Source organism: Hypanus sabinus, chromosome 20, assembly GCF_030144855.1.
Source record: "Hypanus sabinus isolate sHypSab1 chromosome 20, sHypSab1.hap1, whole genome shotgun sequence".
Taxonomy (NCBI): domain Eukaryota; kingdom Metazoa; phylum Chordata; class Chondrichthyes; order Myliobatiformes; family Dasyatidae; genus Hypanus; species Hypanus sabinus.
This window is the reverse complement of record NC_082725.1, coordinates 38,080,512-38,100,625: the sequence shown is the minus strand read 5'-3', so window position 1 is coordinate 38,100,625 and position 20,114 is coordinate 38,080,512. Positions and strand designations below refer to the sequence as shown.

At 37.9% G+C, this 20,114-nt stretch overlaps 1 protein-coding gene across 1 annotated transcript in view; it reads right to left on the bottom strand.

Moving 5' to 3' along the window:
* trip13 (thyroid hormone receptor interactor 13) overlaps positions 1 to 20,114 on the bottom strand; it is a 58,498-nt gene that overhangs the window by 8,043 nt on the left and 30,341 nt on the right. The window contains exons 4-10 of the mRNA XM_059945788.1: positions 12,169 to 12,298; positions 8,479 to 8,534; positions 7,710 to 7,800; positions 5,839 to 5,911; positions 4,917 to 4,980; positions 3,863 to 3,949; positions 2,959 to 3,065 (exon numbers count right to left, since the gene is read on the bottom strand). Of these exons, the coding sequence (XP_059801771.1) occupies positions 2,959 to 3,065; positions 3,863 to 3,949; positions 4,917 to 4,980; positions 5,839 to 5,911; positions 7,710 to 7,800; positions 8,479 to 8,534; positions 12,169 to 12,298 (608 nt within the window). The remainder of the gene's footprint in view (positions 1 to 2,958; positions 3,066 to 3,862; positions 3,950 to 4,916; positions 4,981 to 5,838; positions 5,912 to 7,709; positions 7,801 to 8,478; positions 8,535 to 12,168; positions 12,299 to 20,114) is intronic.

Genomic DNA, 20,114 nt, shown 5'->3' with positions numbered 1-20,114 from the left:
GCAACAAATTCCACAGATTTACCACCTTCTGAATAGTGTATTTCTCCGCATCTCTGTTCTAAATGGACGTCCCTTCAATCCTGAAGTCGTGCCCTCTTGTCCTAGAATGCCCTACCATGGGAAATAACTTTGCCATATCTAATCAGTTCAGGCCTTATAACATTCAGAATGTTTCTATGAGATCCTCCCCCCCCCCATTCTCTTGAACTCCAGGGAATACAGCCCAAGAGCTGCCAGACATTCCTCATAGGTAACCCTTTCATTCCTAGAAACATTCTCGTGAAACTTCTCTGAACCCTCTCCAATGTCAGTATATCCTTTCTAAAATAAGGAGCCCAAAACTGCACACAATACTCCAAGTGTCATCTCACGAGTGCCTTACAGAACCTCAACATCACATCCCTGCTCTTATATTCTTGAGAAATGAATGCCAACATTGCATTCGCCTTCTTCACAACCGACTCAACCTGGAGATTAACCTTTAGGGTACCTTGTACAAGGACTCCCAAGTCCCTTTGCTTTTTGAATTCTCTCCCCAGTTAATTAATAGTTTGCCCATTAATTTCTTCTACCAAAGTGCATGACCATACACTTTCCAACACTGTATTTTATTTGCCACTTCTTTACCCATTCCCCTAAACTATCCAAGTCTCTTTGCTGACTCTGTTTCCTCAACACTACCCGCTCCTCCACCTATCTTTATCTCATTGACAAATTTAGCCACAAATCCATTCATCTCATAGCCCAAATCATTGGCATACATCGTAAAAAGCAGCGGTCCCAACACTGCCCCCTGTGGAACTTCACTGGTAACCGGCAGCAAGCCAGAATAGGATCTGTTTATTCCTACTCTCTGTTTTCTGCCAATCAGCCAATGCTCCACTCATGCTAGTAACTTCCCTGTAATTCCTTGAGATCTTATCTTGCTAAGCAGCCTCATGTGCGGCACCTTGTCAAAAACCTTCTGAAAATCCAAGTATTCCTTTGTCTACCCTGCTTTTAATTTCCTCAAAAGAATTGCATTAGGTTTGTCAGGAAGGATTTTCCTTTCAGGAAACCATGCTGGCTTTGGACTATCTTGTCATATCTTGTCAAGTACCTCCAGGTACACCATAATCTTATCCCTAACAATCAATTCCAACAACTTCCTAACCACTGATGTCAGGCTAACAGGTCTATAGTTTCCTTTCTGCTGCCTCCCACCCTTCTTAAATAGTGGAGTAATATTTGCAATTTTTCAGTCATCCAGTACAATGCCAGATTCTATCGATGCTTGAAAGATCACCGTTAATGCCTCCACAGTCTCTCCAGCTACTTCCTTCAGAACCCGAGGGTGCATTCCAGGAGATTTATCCACCCTCAAAGCATTAAGCTTCCTAAGCACTTTCTCAGTCGTAATTCTCACTACACAAACTTCACTTCCCTGACACTCTTGAATGTCCAGTATACTGCAGATATCTTCCACTGCGAAGACTGATGCAAAATATGCATTCATTTCCTCTGCCATCTCTCATTACAATATCTCCAGCGTCATTTTGTATTGGTCCTATATCTACCCTCTACTCTTACCCTTTATATACTTAAAAAAGCTTTTAGTATCTTCTTTGATATAAGTCGCCAGCTTCCTTTCATAATTCATCTTTTCCTTCCTTTCTTAGTTTCCTTCTCCAAGTTTTTAAAGCTTCCCAATCCTCTGTCTTCCCACTAGCTCTGGCTTCCTAGTATGCTCTCTCTTTTGCTTTTATTTTGGCTCTGACTTCACTTGTCTGCCACAGTAGTGTCTTTCTTCCCTTTAAAAATTTCTTATTTGGAATATATCTGTCTTGCACTTCCCTCATTTTTCGCAGAAACTCCAGCCATTGCTGCTCTGCTGTCCTTCCTGCAAAATGTCCCTTTCCAGTCAAAACCATACAGCAAGTCATTTGTTTTAAACTATTACTGATAAAGCTAGATAATGTACAAGTAAGGGACATTTAAATTAAAATGGAAATAAAATCAAGTTCAGTGCTTGAATACATAAACTTGTCACACTTTTTAGCCTAGCAATGAATTGAACTCAGTTTCTTAAGAGTACAATTTTATCATATTTATAATTATCAAGCTTATATGGTGTAAAATACCATACAAATAAAAGTACAATTAAAACCCTATAAATTTAAAAGATAGAAAACTACCTGGAAATGGTATCTGTTAACTGATTAATAGAACTGTTGAAGTAGAATTCTGTAGTTTTTGTTGGAAGCATTCAGATACGAATGTTTAGATACAACCACTTTGCAGTTATGGTTACAAAGCTTCCCAATAATCAATTTCAACTAATTGAGCAGGACTTCAGTATTTAAAAAGGCAGTTGGCATTGAACCTTGTCAGACTCTAAAAAAGGATGTGATGCCAGGGATGACAAATGTGTAGGGAGTGTTAGAAGCATGCCCCCAGATTCACCAACCAGGAGTGTAATATACTAATTCATGGAATTCACACCTGAAGAGAGGCCCCATGCACCATGAGGCTTTCAATGCTGGCACTTAAATTCTGAACACTCAGAAATATCAACATATGCCTTAAGTATTACAAGTTCATAAACCATTGTATATGAATGTTTTCAACCGGTCTTCAGTTGCCCTGGCATCAGTTATCATACTTGAGACTCTAAACTGTTGATGGGTATAGGAATGAGACTGATGGGATTGTTCTGCTTGGAACCAAAATAGGTCCAATGGACTGTACAACCTCCTTCTGCATCACAGTAAGTGATGCTGCATTGCAGGTCAAAACAGGAGGTTAGGCCACTGTTGGCATGCTTATCTGTACTGCTACCAGAGGATTGATTACTCTGCTGCAAAGCATATAACCACTAGAACAAAAGAGAAAACCTTTAAAACTAATAATTAGAGACTGCAGAGGCGGTTATACTATATGTGGTTAGTCATCTAGTTAAACTATAGGAATTATGTTTACCTTTTGATCTGGTCTATTTGTGTCAATACAGCATTAACTACTCGAATGGCATCAGATGGCTCTGTGCCAGCCTTTGAAATATTCCTGGCAGCTGTCAAACTTTCAACCTGCAGCACAAGAGACAGCAAAGATCATGAAACAGTTGCTCTTCCAAAAATAAAGTTATAATCAAATTTCTCCTTCAGTTAAAATAAAAATGTCACAGGAACTTTAGCATAATTGTGATAATAGATTTAATTTTTACATCCTTTGATAAGTTCTGCTTTTAATGACATTTCACTAGAGAAGGGCAGGAATATCACTTCTTTTTTTAAAAAAAGCATATTGAACAACACATTACAAGTTACCAATGCACTGCCTCTGTGGATAATGGAGGAAGTTACTCTGAAATATGAAAGAAAAATTAATTCGACAGCCTGTTTAGATCTCTTCATATTTCCAAGGATTGCAAATTCAACTTTGAAACTCATGACCTAGAATGAATCACCTAGATTTATTAAAAGAATTTTCTCCACTTTTGTTGTTCCCAATGATGATAAACAGCACAAATCAAGGATTAGCAATACAAACATGAAAAGTGGAAAGCAAAAGCAAGTTACTAAATATTCAATGGTAATGGTAAATTTCTGGTGAATTAGAATGAAATAAAATTACTGTAAAACTGGCCCTTTGTTGGTACAAGGGCAGATAATCAGTTTAAGCCATATCTGCATAAATAAGATTTAGAAGACAACTCAGAACTTGTAGCACAGAAGTACTTGGACAATTATGTTCTGTGGTGGAACTTGTGCTCTTGTTGAATTTTCTTTCTACTTTATATCATTGCATTCAAAGCAAAAACAATCTAGAAAATATCTACCCAAGGTAATCTGAAATTTTCAGTAGTACTGTTGAATCATCTTACCTCATCAATTAAAACAAATACAAGGGATTCTGCATCCATTATTAAGTCCCGAATAGTTTGAAACATCTTTGAAACAAGTTTTCCACTCTGTTTAAATGATATTTTAATCAAAATTCAGTTAGTAGGAAACTACATCACTGTTGCAAAATGAAAGCAATGGTTTCACGGAATAAAACAATTCAGGGTTAGAAGTTAAATTATGCAGTGCATCTGTATGTGTTCCACACCCTCATTTGTGCACAATTCTGATCTAGTCTCATGCCCAAATATAACATACCTGTGATAACTCCTCACTAAATCACAAACATTTGTGCATACGTCCAAAATACATAAAATTAATATCAATTCACGTGACGCAGATGGTATAATGTTCCACTGTTTCCACACTGGAAGGTATGGTTCTATGCAGATCTGAGTGCAAGGATCAGGATGCACTCCCCTCACTGTTTTTCAGAGCACAGCCTTTCAAGATGGCCTTGCAAGTGACCCAAGATTTATGCTAATCACCCTCCATTCTTTATCAAATCCTTCAAAGCAGAAACATTGGCTACAGTTCACTCATGGCTGATAACACAGCAAGTACAAACCCTGACAATAATATACTAGTCACAGAATGCAAAATCTAAGCTTGTGGATGGCAAAGAGAGTAATGGGACATTTTCCTAAATTTCTGGCAGCTCATTTGCATATATTTGTTTAATGTGCTTGACAGTACTGCTAATGATCTTATGAATAATTAGGCTCAACTATTGCGAAGCCTAATTTTTTCTCCACTCATCTAGGACATATGAAAGAGAAATTAGACACAAATATCAGCTTAGAATTGATAAAATAACCAGCAGGCATGATAGATTTACTAAACTTCAGTCCATAATTATCTTAAATAATTAGCTTTAGTGATCAAAACTGAAAATATTTAGCAAGAGCAATTTAAAGCAAGATTCTGGGGTGTAAAAGGCAAGGCTTGTAAGATTGCAATTTCTTGTTTGGAAGTTCATTTTTGTTTTACAAGAAAATAATCACAAAAATGTGAAAAAGTACTGGACATATTTACCTCTGAAAACCATTTGGAGAAGAGACTGTGGCTGTTGATTTCAATTAGTTGTCCATACCGGTACCTGAAAGACACAGTTGCAATAACATATTTGATTTTATTAGCCTCCTCAATTATTTTCAATTACTGATGAAAAGTCTCCATATTTCTCATGTCATTCACACTAACAACTTTAAATTAAATATGGCTCAATAAAATCGCTGGGTAGTGCAATCTAGGCCCAGTGCCTTTTGTAGCAGCGGTAACTGGGTCTAAATGTGAGGTACTATACACTGTTTATACAATTTAAATACTGGCCCAGATCGGAGGTGAGAGCCAATTTCACTCACTCTCCACAATCTTCACTCCTCTCTCTAAGGCGTGGAGTCATTCGCTTTTTGTCATTGGGTCAACTTAAACACCAGCCCAGATAGACTGAAAAGACAGGGCGTCGGTCAAGATGAGAGCCAATTTCACTCATATCTCTGCAAAGGTCATCTCCATGGCACTGAGGCCATGAAGACTACCCCAGCTGCTGTGTTCCATGCTTGATTATATCATGAACTGATCAGCTAGGCTTTGGGTCTGCTCTTGAGTTCAGATCCAAGGACTAATTTTTCATTTGGAATGCTGTTGTTTGCATGATTAGTATTTTTATCTTTCTCTTGTGCATTGAGTGTTGGTCTTTTATTTTTATTATTTTTTCCTTTTAATTAGGCTCTTTCGGGTCTCTAGCCTCGTGGCTACCTGTGAGCAAACAAATCTCAAGCTTCTATAATTTATATATTCTTTGATAATAAATGAATCTTGAATCTTAAAAATACCAGTTGTGCTCTTCACTTACAGTAGTTTTTTTTTGTTAAATGCCAGCAAATAAACATAGAACACTCAAGTTTATTGAAATAGCTTAATTCAATATAACATTAATTTTGTGAACTCTCACCGGTGAGAAAATCGAATAGTGAGCTTTTGAGCCAGTGCCTTACATAAAGACGTTTTCCCAGTTCCTGGAGGACCTATTTTAAAGAGACAAAACAGTATCATATTAACACTTATCTTGTTGTGATTACTGCATTGTGATCAGGAATGCGCTGCACAAAGCAGATTTAATAGCAAATTTCAAATGGGAAGTGGAGGCATAATTGAAAGAAAAGGTAAAGATAGGAGAGGATGAGGCTCTTAAGAGCAGAGGACCCAGGTAACCAACCCTCAGGGAAGCGTGAGGCAATCAATCTTGGAATGACTTTTTTCACTTCCCTCCCAGCTAGCTCATTTCCACAGAAGGAACCACAATAGCCCATATAATCCGCAAAAAATTTCCTCATTTCAACTTAAAGTGTAGATTTTATGCAGCAGTCATGAACGCAAATTCTGTACCTCTGTGAAAAAGCTTAAGTATTTTTCTGTAAGCTAAGTTCCTTTAAACAATTTGTCCATTTCCTTTGGGTCACGATCTAATAAAGCAAAGAATACACTTGGCTGTTCTATTTTCATCATTTTCTTTTCACCTTTAAAAGACAATCTTTAATTTTTTTTTAAAAAGCTCTTTGTACAGCTGGAAAATATTTTCTGCATTATCCATGCAGAATCTTAAACTGTTTCTAAAGCAGATCGGTCAAGCAGATTTTGTGTATGTTGCTCAAATCAAATAGTATGGTTGTAAAACAGAAGATAACATTGTTGTTCAAATCTAACTGTCTCAAAGTGCTTGACACCAACATGCAGTGTTCTTAACTACCTAGCATTCTATTTTCGACTCCTGTTTTACATCATCGCTTTCTAATGATTTCCAGAGTGCAGACTCATTGTTCACCAAATATCTACACTAAATACAAGAGATTCTGCAGATATGAGGAAATCCACAGCAGATACAAAATGCTGGAGAAACGCAGGTCAGGCACCATCTATGGAAATGAATAGTCGACATTCTGGGCTGAGACCCTTCTTCAGGACTAGAAAGGAAGGGGAAGATACCAGAATAAAAAGGTGGGGCGAGGAGAAGGAGGACAAGCTAGAAGGTGATAAATGAAGTCAGGCGGGAAAGGTAAAGGGCTGGAGAAAAGAGAATTTGATAGGAGAGTGGATCATGAGAAAAAGGCAAGGAGGAGGTCATAGGCAAATGAGAAGAGGCGGCAAGAAGAAGAGGGAAGGGGGTGGAGGGAAAAAATTACCAGAAAGAGAAATTGATGTGCATGCCATCAGGTTGGAGGCTACCTAGACAGAATGTGAGGTGTTGCTCTTCCACCCTCAGAATGGCATCATTGTGATGGAAGAAGCGACCATGGACCAACATGTCAGAACAGGAATAGGTATGGGAATTAACATGGTTGGCCACAGTAAAGTTCTGCTTTTGGCAATTTATATCAGGTCTCAGTGTAGAGGGAGTCACATTGGCATATTTTTCCATACAAAACATTGACAAGTACAAAGAGCAGGAAACCTAACAGTTTTACCCTTTACTGACTGGAGTGTTGAAAAGAAAAGAAACATCAGTTTTGACCCTGTTCTTTTACCCAATTTTATAGTGGTTCTAAAGCTGAGAAAATACTTAAAAAATATCAGATTAAATGTGGTAGTATGCACTATAATTTCTAATCTCACAAACCACTGCATTTTGAAAGTTCCAATTTAGATACATTATCCTTACCAAAATGGTTTTAAAATCTGGAGGAAATCGATATCTACATGAACAAATACCCGGATGCATAGAGGATCCACTGATGGCAGTAATATTAGGAGATGGAGCATGTCAAATTGACTGGGGTACCAAAACAAAATATATTAATAACAGCAAACGCGCCAAGACTAACTAACCATGGAGCAGCACCACTCGATTCCATGTAATCAGATTGCTGTCAACATTTCTGTCAGAAAACAGCAAGGTGGTTGAGACGTAGTCAAGTAACTGGAAGAAATTAGTTATTGTAGGTTAGCATGTAAAAGAATATCCAGTTCAAGCATACTTAAAAAAAAAGTAGATAAATTCAATCAGACTTTTAAAAAAATAGAGAAAACTGCCAAAAACAATTGTTTTATTGCATTTAAACATCCACAGTACTGATTATTAAACACCTTCCTGCTCCTACTGTACATGTAGAAAATTCTATGCTGCCCCGCCACCCTAACCATTTCTTATCCTATCAATATCATTATTCCTGGCTTCTTGACGTTCTTTGGCTCAAGTTTAAAACTATTGTCCTCTTCTCAGTCTCTGCATTTCTACAATTATACAGCTGCACATTTGACCACTTTTGAGATATTGTTCCAATGATTATCAATACCCAATAGAGCTTTACAATTCATGACCAACGATAACTTTCCAGGGAATTATTTTGCAAGTGAGTATTCCTGATGGCACTGAAGCATCGAAGGTTATTTTTAAAGAAATGAGGGGAGATTGATAGCAACATGAAGGACTGATATAGAATATTAGAAATATATCAGAAAGCAATTTGAATGAAATTAATATTTTTGAGGGTATTCCAAATAAATATTCCTAAATGCATCTACAAGTCTAAAACAGTAACACTATAAATAAACTCTACAAAACCAATGTAGTGTTGTAACTTTTGGAATCACTTACTTGTGATTTAACTTCACTATCATATACCAAACTCTCCCAGAGTCCATGAAATTCACCTATAAAGATGGGATTTTAAAAAGTATATTTAGTGACATATAGCAATAACTTCAGTGCATAAATTTCTAAAACATATAGCTGTTTTTCTATAAGTACTCCTGTATATGATGGAAAATTCCTTTATAACACATTATTAGCACAATAAATTACCAGTCAGATAACATGCATACCATGATTCTTATAAATAGCTAAAGTAAATTTGACCATTATTCTTTGCAGACAGGTCAGCATAATCCAATTAGATTCAAAAATAGCCTGAACAGTCAGTGCTGTACATCTTCCAGATATGAATTGAAGGATACCTTCAACAGTTTCATAAAATCTTGTAAAGATTTTTGATTTTAATAATTATCTTTAAACTAAGAGCGTCAAAAATTATATATAGATAATATATAAATAATTAATTATTTTTACCAAGAAGCAATTTGATTCTGTTCCTCAAAATGTGTTCTGCTACCTTGAAAAAATGGCTGATTGCAACAAAAGATTAATTTGAAAGGCTTGCAAAGGATCTAACAAGGTACTAAAAGCAGAAAAAGAGATAAACTAAAGGCACTGTTCCTAAATCACAGAATCATGTAACACAGATGTCTTATCAATTGAGTCTGTCCCAAATAGTAGTAAAGTTTTGCATTAAGCTTTTAAGACCTTGGCCTCAGCACTTCTTTGTGTTATTAGATCCTCGATGCCCTCATTTGGCAACAACATCTCCTCCACAATTTCCATCAGCACAGGTGCATCTCAAGGCTGTGTGCTTAGCCCTGTACTCTACTCACTTTACACTTTCGACTGTGTAGGTAAGTGCAGCTCCAATGCCATATTCAAGTTCGTTGACAACACCACTGTAAATAGGCAGAATCAGAGCATATAGGAGGGAATTAGACCATAAAACATAGGAGCAGACTTAGGCCATCTGGCCCATCTGATCTGCTCTGCCATTCAATCATGGCTGATCCATCTCCTCCTCAACCCCAGTTCCTGGCCTTCGCCCTGTAACCTCTAATGCCATGTCCAATCAAGAAACTATCAACCTCTGCTTTAAATACACCCAACGACCTGGCCTCCACAGCTGCATATGGCAACAAATTCCACAAATTCACTACCCTTTGGCTAAAGAAATTTCCCCACATCTGTTTTGAAAAGGCGCCCCTCTATCCTGAGGCTATGCCCTCCTGTCCTACTTTCCCACCATGGGAAACATCCTTTCCATCTACTCTGTCTAGGCCTTTCAACATCCAAAAGGTTTCAACGAGATCTCCCCTCATACTTCTGAATTCCAGCAAGACAGACCCAGAACTATCAAATGTACCATATATGATAACCCTTCCGTTCCTGAATTGAAGGTACTGAAAATCTGGCTAAGTGGTGCCACAACAGCAACCCCTTAGTTAATGTCAGCAAGATCAAGGTGCTAATTATTGACTTCAGAAGGAGGAAACCGAAGGTCCATGAGCCAAGTCATCGGGGAAATCTGAGGTGGAAAGAGTCAGCAACTTTAAATTCCTTGGTATTATCACTTCAGAGGACTGTCCTGGGCCTGGCACACTTCTACTTCCTTAGAGGTTTGTGAAGATTCAGCATGACATCTAAAACTTTGACAAATTTCTAGAGATGTGCGATGCCTGCATCACAGCCTAGTGTGGAAACACCAATGCCCTTGAACAGAAAATCCTACAAAAAAAAATAGTGGATACAGCCCAGTCCATCATGGGCAAAGCCATCTCCATCATTGAGCAAATCTACAGAGCGTTGACACAAAGCAGCATGTGTCATCAGGAACCCCCACCGGCCATGTCATGCTCTCTTCTGCTACCATCAGGAAGGTGGTACAGGAGTCTTAGGACTCTTATCATTTTCAGGAACAGTTATTACCCCTCAACCATCAGGCCCTTGAATCAGAGGGGATAAATAACTTTACTCAACTTCACTTGCCACGTCAATGAATTGTTCCCACAACCTATGGGCTCACTGTCAATTAATCTTCATATGTTCTCAATATTGATTGCCTAATTATTATTTCCTTTTTTCCCCCCACCCACAGAACTGAAGTTTACAGCATGTTTTTGTTTCTCACACCTTTTTCTGTAAACTAGAGACTGTTAAAATCCCAGGAGATCAACAGTTTCTGACATACTCAAACCATCCCATCAGACACGTACATCCATTCCATGGTCAGTCACTTAAATCACATTTTCCTCATTCTGATATTTGGTCTGAACAATAACTGAACCTCTCGACCTTACCTGCATGTTTTCATGTATTTAGTCAATTTCACGTGATTGGCTGAGTAGCTATTTGCATTAACAATCAGGTGTACCGGTGTACCTAATAAAGTGGCCAATGAGTGTATTCCACCTGGTATCCTCATCCAAATCATTGCTATAAATTGTTAACCACTGAGGCCCAAATATCGGTCTCTGTGGCAACCACTGGACACAGCTTCTCAACCTGAAAATGGCAAGTTTATTCTTTGTTTTCTATTAACTATTGCGCAATTCACTCCAGTGATATTAATCCCAGTTACAAACACTTTTGAAAGATAGTACCAAAACTAATTTTTAACTCTTTCATGTGGAGAATTTTAGAACCTTTGAACAAGACAACACTACAGTTTGGTCATAACTAATAAATAAACATGATCACAAATAATGCAAGTTTAACAATCTGAAGTACTAAATTGCTTTTTTTTTCTATACACATGTTGAATGTTTCCAGCATTATACATTTAGTGTTCAAATCAGAATCAGGTTTATTATCACCAGCATGTGGTGTGAAATTTATTAAATTACCAGCAGCAATTCAATGCAATACATAATATAGAAGAAAAAAATAATCTAGCAGAGAAAAAAATAACAATACCAATAATAAATAATATAAAAAATAAACAAGTACATCAATTACATATATTGAATAGATTTTAAAAACATGTAAAAACAGAAATACTGTATTTTTTTAAAAAGTGAGGTAGAGTCCAAAGATTCAATGTTCATTTAAGAATCGGATGGCAGAGGGGAAGAAGCTGTTCCTGAATCGCTGAATGTGTGTCTTCAGGCTTCTATACCTCTTACCTGATGGTAACAGTGAGAAAAGAGCATGCCCTGGGTGCTAGAGATCCTTAATAATGGATGCTGCCTTTCTGAGACATCACTCCCTGAAGATGTCCTGGGTACTTTGTAGGCTAGTACCCAGGATGCAGCTGACTAGATTTACAACCTTCTGCAGCTTCTTTCAGTACTCCGAAGTAGCCCCTTCATACCAGACAGTGATGCAGCCTGTCAGAACGCTCTCCACGGTACAATTATAGAAGTTTTTGAGTGTATTTGTTGACATATCAAATCTCTTCAAACTCCTATTAAAGTATAGCCACTGTCTTGACTTGTTTAGAACTACATCAATATGTTGGGACCACGTTAAATCCTCAGAGATCTTGACACCCAGGAACTTGAAGCTGCTCACTCTCTGCACTTCTGATCCCTCTATGAGGATTGCTATAATTTATAAGTTCTACTAAAATAAAATGCAGAATTATGATAGGCTGCTTGAATATTTTTTGAAAATTGTTCAAATCAGGATCTCTGACGGTCACTGTACAAGTATTAACTGGGAGATTGCTTTGGGTATTGAGGTACATACCAGCAGGTAAGAGCCAGTTATTTGATGCAGGCATATTCTCCTCTTCCCCTTCCAGAACCTCAGCAGATGGACCTTCTTCATTCAGATGGAATATATAAATTGAAAGATTGGATTTTGTCAGGTCAATAGGCTGCAAGAGACACATAACAAAATGATATAAGAGCAATGAGATATTTAATAAGTAAAGATAAATGTTGTGGTTTTGTATGCAAGTAGAAATAACTCAAAAAATTAGCACTGCCGAAAGATGACTCCCCCCCCCCATGAAGAAATAACTTATTTTTAATTTAAAAATTGCACTTAATTTACATTTAACCTATGTACATGGGTAATACTGTACTAATATTTCTTAAATTAATTTATAGAACATAAATTATTTTTAGAAGTCTCCACAAAATAGTATTCATGGGTTATATTTAAAATTTATTATCTAAGTTTTTTTTTCTGGAATCAATCTGTTAAGATATAGTTATTTTAATTTTAAGCACTGCTGACAGTCATCAGCACTCACATTATGGGGTAATAAATCACAGAAAAGGAAACATGATTAAAAATAATATTTTCTGATATAAAGCAGTGGTAAAGTTTATGCTCATCTATTTCATTCAATGCCTGATTTGTAACTTCTGCCCTGCCCTCGAATTCCAGTCCAGATGAAGGTTCATTACCTGAAGCACCAACTGTCTATTTCCCCCTACATATGCTGCCTGACCTCCTGAGTACCTCTAGGAGCTAATTTTTTGCCCTGATTTCTATCAGTTCAGCAGGGAGTTGATTCTCACTAGAGAGTGCCTGTCTGTACATTTTACTTGTCAGATTCAGTAAATAAATTATGTTTCAGACATGGAAGACACAAAAGCTCTTAAGTGTCCAAAACACTAAGAACTGAAATGGGTTCAATCATCTCCATGACAGTCAGACTTGTGCATTTAATATTTCAGTACTATTTGAGTAATATTGTAAATATATTGTTTGATTAAGCATTCTTTGTTCAAATAATTTATCACAGGTTTATGTAATAGTGCATGAATGACATACGTCATAAGTGTTTTGTGCTAAATGTAAAATTAAGAATGTACATGAGTTATCCCAACTTGGTGTTTTTCTTTTGATTAATGTCTGGAGTTATCAAAACATAACAGTAGTGACAAGGAAGTTTTAAACAAATCAGAGAGGAATACCTACCTGTTAAATCACAGTAAGGCATTCAAGTTGTTTTTTTTTAAAAAGCTCAGTGAGACAGAGTTTAAAGAAAGGGCAGAAAACTGACAAATTTGCAGGTTCATAAACAGTGAGTCCCGGATGAAATAATCTTAAATTTGGAAAACAAAGCAGAAATGGTTGCCTACATCGTAAAGATAAGACATGTTCAATTGCACAAAAGATTAGCTAAAATATGTATACTGAACATATTAAGCAGTATTTTAAAGCAAATGAAATAGCCAATGAGAAGTGTGTGCCATATATGCTGAGTGCATTGGGTTGAAAGGCATAGTTTACTTAGACGTTTGACTGCTTCAAGCAAACCAGCTGAAATGAACTTTGCTGATATTGTGAAAGTAATACAGGAACATTTAGAACCCAAACTACTGTTGACTACAATACCCTCTAGACTTCGTACGCAGAATCAGAAGGCAGGGGAGTCCATTTAAGCTTATGTGACTGAATTGAAGAGATTGAGCATTGCCAGTTTAATGTTGGACTTAATGATGCACCAAGAGTTCACTTACTTCGTAGAATTTTTCAAGAAAGCATTCAAAAACTCCTCCTAACTGAAGTACAACTTACATTTGAGAGAGTTGAAATGGTTGTATCAATAGAAACAGCAGACAGAGACATATCTGAGTTGGAGTCAGGAATGAAAGTGAGCACAAACAAAATTGCAACATCTAAACAGAAACTGGCCTAAACAAACAAATTGCATTATCATTGTTGCAGGAGCTCACATATACCAGACCAATGCAGGTTTAAGGGTGAAACTTGCAGAAAATGCAACAAAATAAGACATGTACAGAGAACATGTCATTCATTGCACGGGGAAGAGAAAAAGATGAAAAGTCAAGTTGCAGTTTCAAAAAGAGCACTAATCAGCATGCTGTTGAAGATAATTATGATGATGAGAATGACACAGTGCTGCTTATGCTTGAGATTTACAATGTGAAAACTAACAAAGGACAATATGGCTTATACCAGAAGTGAAAGGAAATTTAATTGAAATGGAATTGGACACTGGCTCAGCTGTTTTCAGTCATTCTACAAAATGAATTTGAACGGCATTTCAAAGATACTAAACTGAAGCCTACAGATATCCAACTAAGAAACTATACTGGAGAAAAGATAACTCATGTGGGAATGGTATTTGTAACAGTTAAATACAACAACCAATAAGTCACATTGGGTAAAAACAAATGGGAGGGCCAACATAGTGGGGCTGTGAATGGCTGAGACAATGACAACTTGATTGAAGATCCATTCACAATGTGCATGCCACATCCCCTGTAATAGAGTCAACTGAAAGCAAATTAAGAAAGGTACTAGATGATGCCACAGCAGTGTTCAAAATGGCACTGGAAAACTCAAACATATCAAGGGTAAAATATTGATGAATGAAAATACCACACCCAAGTTTTACAAAGCCCTTTCAGTTCCTTATACCACCCATGATAAAGTAGCGAGTGAGCTAGATTGTATGGAGGTTGAAGGAATTCTTTCCAAGACTGAGAGGAGCCAAAGAGAATGGATCTGTCTAGACCTGTGGTGACTTTAAGGTCACCATCAACTGTTATGTACCCTGTAACTGGGTAACTTACCAGCAAAGATAAAGAGGTCCGTTGAAGTCTGATGGTACTATTTTTAACAGTACTTATTGATAAAAATACACAAAAATAATATCAATGCAAACATACAAATATATGTCGTCAATACTAAATCTAAAAGTGCGGGTATAATAATAATCAATAAGAAATAAGCTCTATCGTTGTCTAGAGGATAATGTATTGTACGATGGAAATATAAAAGTCACTCAAGTTCATTCAGGCTGCAGCCTTTGGTTGGAGTCAAGAGAGAGAGATTTTGGAACTTGCCAGTTTCCTTTATTATGATGTCGATCCTTCGAAATGTCGTTGGTGTCCTTTTCCTTTTAGCTAAGCCGTTCTTCCGTGGTCAGTCCCGCCAATCCCAGGCAACGGGAAAGGACGCACGCGGGCCCCACCGGCTGTCGCTATTAAACGCTGTCACGGGATTTCTAGCGAATCTCCTGGTGCATCTAAAGGGGTTGTTCCCCAGACCTTCTTTTATCCTTACTCACAGGGTCTCAGATGTCAATCAGGTTGGAATGATGCCATCCCTCAACCAGCCCACTTTGGTCATTCCCTGAGGGCTTCAAATAAATAGTACAGTACTCAATACACAATTCCGTCTCCAAGAGACAATGGCCGTTATCCGTGGCTTTGTCTTTCAGAGGCCCAGGACACATTCCAAACCTTGAGGATTCTGCATGTCTCTTTCTCATTTCCTGGGTCCCAGACCCGAATTAACAGCGATCTTGCGATTCTCAAAAAGGAGGGGGCTACTTTGTACCATTCAGCCCCTCAGAGTTGGGGCACAGTCGTAACACAATCCAGTACTGAAAGTAGATAAATACCTGTTTCCCAGGATAGAGGATGTCTTTGCAAATCTTTCTGGAGGAAAACACTTAACTGAGTGCGAAGTGGACTTAACTGAGACCTACCTACAGATGGAGATGGAAGAGTCCAAAGTGTTTCTCACCATAAATACAGTACTCAAAAAGAACTTTATCACTATAATAGGCTTAATTTTGGGGTAGCATCTGATCTGCGCTGTGGCAGAAAGCTATGGACCAGGTGCTGCAAGGTTGTCCTGGCACTCAGTGCTACCTGAATGACATATATACAGGTAAGGATTGCAAGTTAGTTAGAGCTTTATTGTCATTGCTAAGGACAATAAGATTGCAATGCTACTCCATTCAGTGCAAAACTGAACAGTGCAGACTGGCAAATCAATTACTAAAAACTCTAATGACTAGATTTAAAATAACATCAGTTATTTAGAATGACATTTATGTTACAAATGAATTAAAATAAACAACTCTGAAATTAAAAGAAACAGTGGCTCACCCATGAAAATGTTGTAAAATACATTAAATATAAAATAGCATCAAGAATTATGTTTCTGTATTGTACATAGCACCTATTGTTCAGTTACACAACAGCCCTGGAGAAAAAGCTGTTTTTCAGTCTAGATGTGCATGTATCGGAGTATAAAAATATTATGGAGTATAAAACTTGTATCATTTGCTTTGTAACCAAAACTATGTAGTCAGTTTGCTATGCATGTACCCAAGATGAAATCTTAGGAATGTAGAAGACAATGGTGTGTTAATATATGTTAATGAGAGGTAGCCAAGAGATGTAGTCAGCTTTGAAACTTGCTATTTGCTATGCATGTACCCAATTTAGCAAGAGAATGAAATATTAAGAATGTAAAAGACAATGTTGTGTTAATGGAAGGTAGCTAAAGAGATGTAGATTAGAACTGTACATGTGGTACCTGTGAAACTACACCAGGATTTTTATAACCATATAACAATCACAGCACGGAAACAGGCCATCTTGGCCCTCCTAGTCCGTGCCGAACCCTTAATCTCACCTAGTCCCACCTACCTGCACTCAGCCCATAACCCTCCACTCCTTTCCTGTCCATATACCTATCCAATTTTACCTTAAATGACACAACTGAACTGGCCTTTCCTATACTTCTACAGGAAGCTCATTCCACACAGCTATCACTCTTTGAGTAAAGAAATACTCCCTCGTGTTTCCCTTAAACTTCTGCCCCCTAACTCTCAAATCATGTCCTCTAGTTTGAATCTCCCCTACTCTCAATGGAAACTGCCTGTTCACATCAACTCTATCCATCCCTCTCAAAATTTTAAATACCTCGATCAAATCCCCCCTCAACCTTCTACGCTCCAATGAATAGAGACCTAACTTGTTCAACTTTTCTCTGTAACTTAATTGCTGAAACCCAGGTAACATCCTAGTAAATCGTCTCTGCACTCTCTCTAATTTATTGATACCTTTCCTATAATTCGGTGACCAGAACTGCACACAATATTCCAAATTTGGCCTTACCAATGCCTTGTACAACTTTAGCATTACATCCCAACTTCTGTACTCAATGCTTTGATTTATAAAGGCCAGCGTTCCAAAAGCCCTCTTCACCACCCTATCTACATGAGACTCCACTTTCAGGGAACTATGCACAGTTATTCCTAGATCTCTCTGTTCCTCTGCATTCCTCAATGCCCTACCATTTACTCTGTATGTTCTATTTAGATTATTCCTGCCAAAATGTAGAACCTCACACTTCTCAGCATTAAACTCCATCTGCCAACGTTAAGCCCATTCTTCTAACCGGCATAAATCTCCCTGCAAGCTTTGAAAATCCACCTCATTATCCGCAACACCTCCTACCTTAGTATCATCGGCATACTTACTAATCCAATTTACCACCCCAACATCCAGATCATTTATGTATATTACAAACAACATTGGGCCCAAAACAGATCCCTGAGGCACCCCGCTAGTCACCGGCCTCCATCCCGATAAACAATTATCCACCACTACTCTCTGGCATCTCCCATCTAGCCACTGTTGAATCCATTTTATTACTCCAGCATTAATACCTAAAGACTGAACCTTCTTAACTAACCTTCCATGTGGAACTTTGTCAAAGGCTTTGCTGAAGTCCATATAGACTACATCCACTGCCTTACCCTCGTCAACATTCCTCGTAACTTCTTCAAAAAATTCAATAAGGTTTGTCAAACATGACCTTCCACGCACAAATCCATGCTGGCTACTTCTAATCAGATCCCGTCTATCCAGCTAATTATAAATACTATCTCTAAGGATACTTTCCATTAGTTTACCCACCACTGATGTCAAACTGACAGGTCTATAATTGTTAGGCTTCCTTCTAGAACCCTTTTTAAACAATGGAACCACATGAGCAATACGCCAATCCTCCGGCACAATCCACGTTTCTAATGACATATTAAAGATCTCCGTCAGAGCTCCTGCTGTTTCTACACAAACTTCCCTCAAGGTCCTGGGGAATATCCTGTCAGGACCCAGAGATTTATCCACTTTTAAATTTCTGAAAAGCGCCAGTACCTCCACCTCTTTAATTGTCATAGGTTCCATAACTTCCTTACTTGTTTCCCACACCTTAGACAATTCAATATCCTTCTTCTTAGTGAATACCGAAGAGAAGAAATCGTTCAAAATCTCTCCCATCTCCCTCGGCTCCACACATAGCTGACCTCTATTCTCTAAGGGGCCAATTTTATCCCTCACTATCCTCTTGCTTTTAATATAACTGTAGAAACCTTTCGGATTTACTTTCACCTTATTTGCCAAACCAACCTCGTATCTTCTTTTAGCTTTTCTAATCTCTTTCTTAAGATTCCTTTTACATTCTTTGTATTCCTCGAGCAATTCCTTTACTCCATGCTGCCTATATCTATTGTAGACATCCCTCTTTTTCTGAACCAAATTTCTAATATCCCTTGAAAACCATGGTGCTCTCAAACCTTTAACCTTTCCTTTCACCCTAACAGGAACATAAAGATTCTGTACCCTCATAATTTCACCCTTAAATTACCTCCATTTCTCTATTACATCTGTGCTGTCTTTACGACAGTTATTTAGTTTATAATATTTTTGCTTAGTAATTCATTCGATAGTAATTTTCTAGTTAGAATTAGAAGTGTTTAAAGTATATTCATTGCATGTAAAATATATCGGCATGCGATGACGTCACATCCAGTTTCGCCGCGTCTTGTGGGAAAATACCGGTTTGAAATTAGCGCGAGGGTGGGGGCTTACCACGAGGCTCACCTGCAGAAGTTGTTTTGCAGGCATGAGAAATCACAGTGAGAGCAACGCTGTAAGTTAATAGATAATCGATATATTGAACTAAGATGTTAATGCCGATCCTGTTAGAAGTAACGACGGTAGATAATGTTTATGCTTTCGTTAGTTAAAGAGTCACGGATAGTTTGCATGGAAGTGTATTTAAAGTAGTCAATGGAGCAGGTAAACTCTCCCTGTATACTTCACCTTAGTGTAATGTAGTTATAGTCACCTTTGCAAGTATTTACACTTGAAATGTGATATTAAGGAAGGAACAAATACTGTATCAATCTTGTATTGTTTTATCAACAGTTTTCACCATATGTTAATGTGAAGAGTGAACAGTAAATGGTTAATCTTACTGCGATCTGGTTCTTATTAACTGGTTTATCTCGACGTTAAATTCGGCGTTCGTGACACGCGAAGGAGAACGTTACAACATCCTTCCCATAAAACAACTTGGCCCAATCCACTCTCTCTAAATCCCTTCGCATCCCCTCAAAGTTAGCCTTTCTCCAATCAAAAATCTCAACTCTAGGTCCAGTCCTGTCCTTCTCCATAATTATATTGAAGCTAATGCTATTGTGATCACTGGACCCGAAGTGCTCCCCAACACATACATCTGTCAGCTGACCTATCGCATTCCCTAACAGGAGATCCAACACTGCCCCATCTCTAGTCGGTACCTCTATGTATTGTTGCAAAAAACTATCCTGCACACATTTCACAAACTCTAAACCATCCAGCCCTTTTACAGAATGTGCTTCCCAGTCTACATGTGGAAAATTAAAATCTCCCACAATCACCACCTTGTGTTTACTACAAATATCTGCTATCTCCTTACACATTTGCTCTTCCAACTCACGCGCCCCATTAGGTAGCCTATAATACACCCCTATCAGTGTTACTGCACCTTTCCCATTCTTCAATTCCACCCAAATGGCCTCCCTAGAGGAGCTCTCTAATCTATCCTTCCAAAGCACCGCCATAAGATTTTCTCGGACAAGC